Consider the following 4,409-nt stretch of genomic DNA (forward strand, 5'->3'; position numbering starts at 1 on the left):
TTATTTTATTTTATTTTATTTTATTTTATTTTATTTATAACTTGGGCTCTTTGACACTGATTGAATTATGGATATATCTTCCCCTCCAGAGCTTTAGATGTATCCATATTTTACTACTGACTATTTTCTTGATTAATTCTTGTCCCTTCCTCACCTGTGACATACTCACAGGTATGTCAAGTTAGAAATCTTCTTTTCATGAAGTAAAATTGCCAAATAAAGGCCTGCTGCTTTAACATCTACTTGCCCATCTGTTTTTCCCTGCTATGGACATCTCTAAGTCTCCCCAAAGCAGTTGCAATAAAATGACACAAACCCATCCTAGTGGTTTCAGCAGACTCTCAGTTCTCAAGCCTGCCCTTCCTAATTTCCCAGGTTTTTATAAGCCCAGGATGACTGGCATCCTCTAACTCTCTCATGTGATTCCTAATTTAATGATCCCTCATAAGAATGACCCTTTTCTCTGTCTACAGAAGAAATGAATCCCTGTTTCTCATTCAATGCCTCTCCAACTAAATAAAGCAAAGATAAACAATCCACAGAATATAAAACTTTATCAAGACCAACAGTCTAGTTTTAACTGAAGATTTAAGGAAAGAATAGTAGCAAGGATTTTAAGGTCAAATTTTGCATGCAACCTAGGTGATCAACTTTCTATCTATAGCTAGCTTATCTTCCTTATTCATTTTTATTCTAGGTACTAAAGTAATCAGAGTATGCTCAGATATTTTTATTAGTTATAAAATTTACATATCTCTTATTAATTGATTACCTCTTTTCCCATGAGCATTTAATTCTCTCTCTCTCTCACACATACACACACACATCCTAATCTTAGACTTAAATATCAAAGTTATTAGTTATAATATTTATTTAGAGTATAATAAAATATGTACATAAATATTAATATTGTATCATCTGAAAGATTACAGCCAAACTCACCTTTAACCATCACTACAACTGCTGATTTCCCCTCAGTTCTAGAAACACAGAACCAACCATTCATTTCTCTCAGAATGTCAATTAAAGCTTTAAAAAAAAAGATTCTCCTCTTGTTTCTTCACAATACAAGAGTTTAACTTTTTTCTCTTAAGAAGAATGCATTATCAGTACTTTTTCTCTATCATCTCTTCAGCCATCACTAATAAGTCTCTCCAGAATGACAGTTAAACTTTCCCTCTCCTCATAGACTCATAGGAAAAAAAGTTTGAACTGTTACTATCACAGATTCCATTGCCTCTTAAAGATATAGTAAGGTTATTTATAGTGTCCGTAGGAGATCTTATTAAAGCTGGTATTACAGAACAAAAGTTTTTAAAATTTATTTGCAATAATAAGTTAAATTTGGGAGTTACCTTTAGAATGTTGGATATTGTCATCTACCTAGAATGGTCTCTCTCCAAATTTATGCCTCTTGAACCCCCTAGCTCCTTTCAAGACTCAGTTTATCATACATCCTTCAAAAGACTTCTCCTGTTTTACTGTTATTAGTGACTTCATTACTATGAATTAATTTTTCATATATCCCTCATCTGCTTCTTTGTGAATATGATACATTCCCTTTAGAAGAATATAATGTCCACGAGGACAGAATGTGTTTCATTTTAAAGTCTGTATCATCAGTGCCTGGTACATAGTAAATGCTTAATGAATGCTGGGTGCTTGATTGATAATTGAATCCATCTGTGTTTTGAATCAGTGTGGAAATGCTCTTTATTGATTGCTCACATTGCGTCTCAGTCTCATAGAAGATTCACCCAATATACTGGAAGTCTTGCATATAGTCTTTTAATATTACACGGATACCAGGACACCATTCACATTTGTTATCCTTTGTTCTTGCTATGTGATTGGCCCTCCTCCTTTTCAGGTATGCTCTACTTTGCCTATAATTGGACACTTGGCAAGTTTTGGTTTAGTGAATAAAGTCTTTTCACATGCAAAAATTCTCAGATTTCCTTATTTTTGGTTTCAAAATATTAGAGTAAAATATCATTTTGCAATGTTTGAAGATGTCAAGCAGAAAATACCCTTTTTCCTCTCTAAGTGTTCTTCCTTTTTTTCCCCCCAAACATGTACAAGGGAATAGATGAAATATTTATCCATTTGTTCAACTAATATTTATTAAGAATATGGTGTGAAAAATAGGTCCTCTTGGTTTCAGATGAATATAGGGAGCATTGAATAAGGAAGATAAAGGGAAGAGTGAAGAGGTAAAGGAATAGGAAGAGGCAGGAGAACAATGTAGAAAGAGCAACTAAAATGGAAACCAAAAGGATAACAATATTATGATATGCCAATATAGTACATAATGTTGGGGATAAATCAGAAGGAAAAAGGAGAGATAATGACATAGGGCGTAATGAGTCCAGAATTTAGCTCAGAGATTTTGATTAGAAACTAGCAAGTATTTAAATTTAATATGAACTTTGCAAGACAGAATATTTTAGGGAATTTATTACAGATTCAAGGTACCAAGCTGCTAAGTTATTAGAGAAGAGAAAGATTCCACTTCTACTCCCACATGCTTCATGTCATCACCTCCCTTCTTTGTATACTTAGATATTCCCCAAAGTGCCTCACTTTGGTCTTTCTTTCCCTAACACTCTCCTTAGGGCTCCTTTCACTTCTGCATTCCTCAGGCTATAAATCAGAGGGTTCAAGGTAGGATTGAAGAAACTATAAAATAGGGAAAGGATTTTCTTCTGCTGCTCAGGATCGCTAGAATTGGGGATCATGTACATGACAATACCACTACCAAAATAGAGCCCAACAACACAAAGATGGGAGGAGCAGGTGGAGAATGCTTTTTTTCGTCCTTCCCCAGACTGGATCCTCAGGATAGCAAAGATGATACGCATGTAGGAGACCAGAACCAAGCAAAAGGGACCTAGTAAAAATAAAACACTAGTGATTAAAACCATGACCTGGTTGACCCAGATGTTGGCACAAGCCAACCTGAGTATGGATAGGAGTTCACAGAAAAAGTGGTTGACTTCCAGATTCCCACAGAAGGGAACTTTCAGGATGAGAATCACATTGACCAGGGCCAAGAAGGCAGCACTTCCCCAGGGTGTGAAAGCCAGTCCAGTACAAACTTTCCAGTTCATGATGACAGAATATCTGAGAGGGTGGCAGATTGCCACATACCGATCATAGCTCATTACCAGGAGGAGAAGACATTCTGTGAGAGCAAAAGTTAGAAAGAAAAAGGTTTGGGTCAAACATCCTGCAAAGGAGATTGGCTTGACTGGATCCAGGTTGTTTCCCAACAACTGGGGGACTGTATTTGAGGCATAGGAAATGTCAACAATGGCCAAGTGTGATATGAAGAAAAACATGGGAGTATGTAGTCGAGAGTCCAAGCAGATGAGGCCCAAGATCACTGAATTCCCCAAAAGGGTAAGACTATAGAGGAGAGAGAAAAGCCCAAAGAGAAATGTCTTCATCTTTGGTTCAAGAAAAAATCCCAGCAGAATGAATTCAGTCACTATTGTCTGATTGTCCCCCATACTCCTATTTGAGAGATAAAGAAATTGAAAAAGTCAAACATTTGCCTGTCATATTAAAGAAAAAAACATTTCACCTCAATTCTACTGGATTTGTATAAACATTGTTTTATGAGATAACATGTTTTTGCCTGTGGAATGAGTTTTAAATACTTTAAATGAGCCTCTATATTATTAGTAATGTCTTAAAATTTAATTTTTGTTGCAAATATATATTATTGTTCTTTCAAAAATTAAATTCTCTAAATGTTGCCTAGGACCTTAATTCATACTCCATACTTCAAGTATCTATGACAACCAAAAGCTTTCTAAACCTTAATAGAAAGTTTCATGAGATTTTGTGTCAAAAAATAAAAAAGAAAAAGAAAAATCATCCCTTGGACACTGCTCTGATGATCATTTCTTCTGAGGTTATGTAGACTAGTTTTCCAGCAACAGATACACAGTCATTATGAGGCCTGTGTTCTGTTGGCATCTGGCAAACCCAAGGCCACCACCATTCTGTAATTAAGAATTGAAGCAAGATATTAATAGGATATTCTTATAATATGTGAACCTAAAGATTTACATAGCTACCAAATCAAATCAAAGGGAATGTTGCCTGTTATAAACATACTAAAGCCAGGGTCTCTTTTCATAATGAGAAAGAATGTCAGAGGACTATATTTGTTGTGGTCTACAATATGCACAGATACATATAACCTGTCAGAGTATGTCTAGCACATGAGCCATGAGACAAGTCCTGTTCTGTAAGACTGAGTCACACTAGGAGACTTAATCTTACCAAAGTATAGGTCAGACCATGTCTCTCTCTCTCTCTCTCTCTCTCTCTCTCTCTCTCTCTCTCTCTCTCTCTCTCTCTCTCTCTCTCTCTCTCTCTCCTCATTTTCATTAATTTAT

General features: G+C 35.7%; 1 protein-coding gene across 1 annotated transcript; it reads right to left on the reverse strand.

The window, feature by feature from the left end:
* Positions 1–2,579: 2,579 nt before the first annotated feature.
* LOC110216276 (olfactory receptor 2A1/2A42-like) lies at positions 2,580–3,515 on the reverse strand. The gene has a single exon (XM_020998090.1). It carries the CDS (start codon positions 3,510–3,512, stop codon positions 2,580–2,582), a length of 933 nt encoding a protein of 310 aa, XP_020853749.1. The 5' UTR covers positions 3,513–3,515.
* Between the last annotated feature and the right edge of the window lie 894 nt (positions 3,516–4,409).

Source organism: Phascolarctos cinereus, unplaced genomic scaffold (genome assembly GCF_003287225.1).
Source record: "Phascolarctos cinereus isolate Bilbo 61053 unplaced genomic scaffold, phaCin_HiC Scaffold_1;HRSCAF=81, whole genome shotgun sequence".
In the NCBI taxonomy this organism is placed as follows: Eukaryota; Metazoa; Chordata; class Mammalia; order Diprotodontia; family Phascolarctidae; genus Phascolarctos; species Phascolarctos cinereus.

Bases quoted from the DNA above. Each gene is read 5' to 3' on its own strand.
- LOC110216276 (XM_020998090.1), bottom strand. From the start codon at position 3,512: ATGGGGGACAATCAGACAATAGTGACTGAATTCATTCTGCTGGGATTT.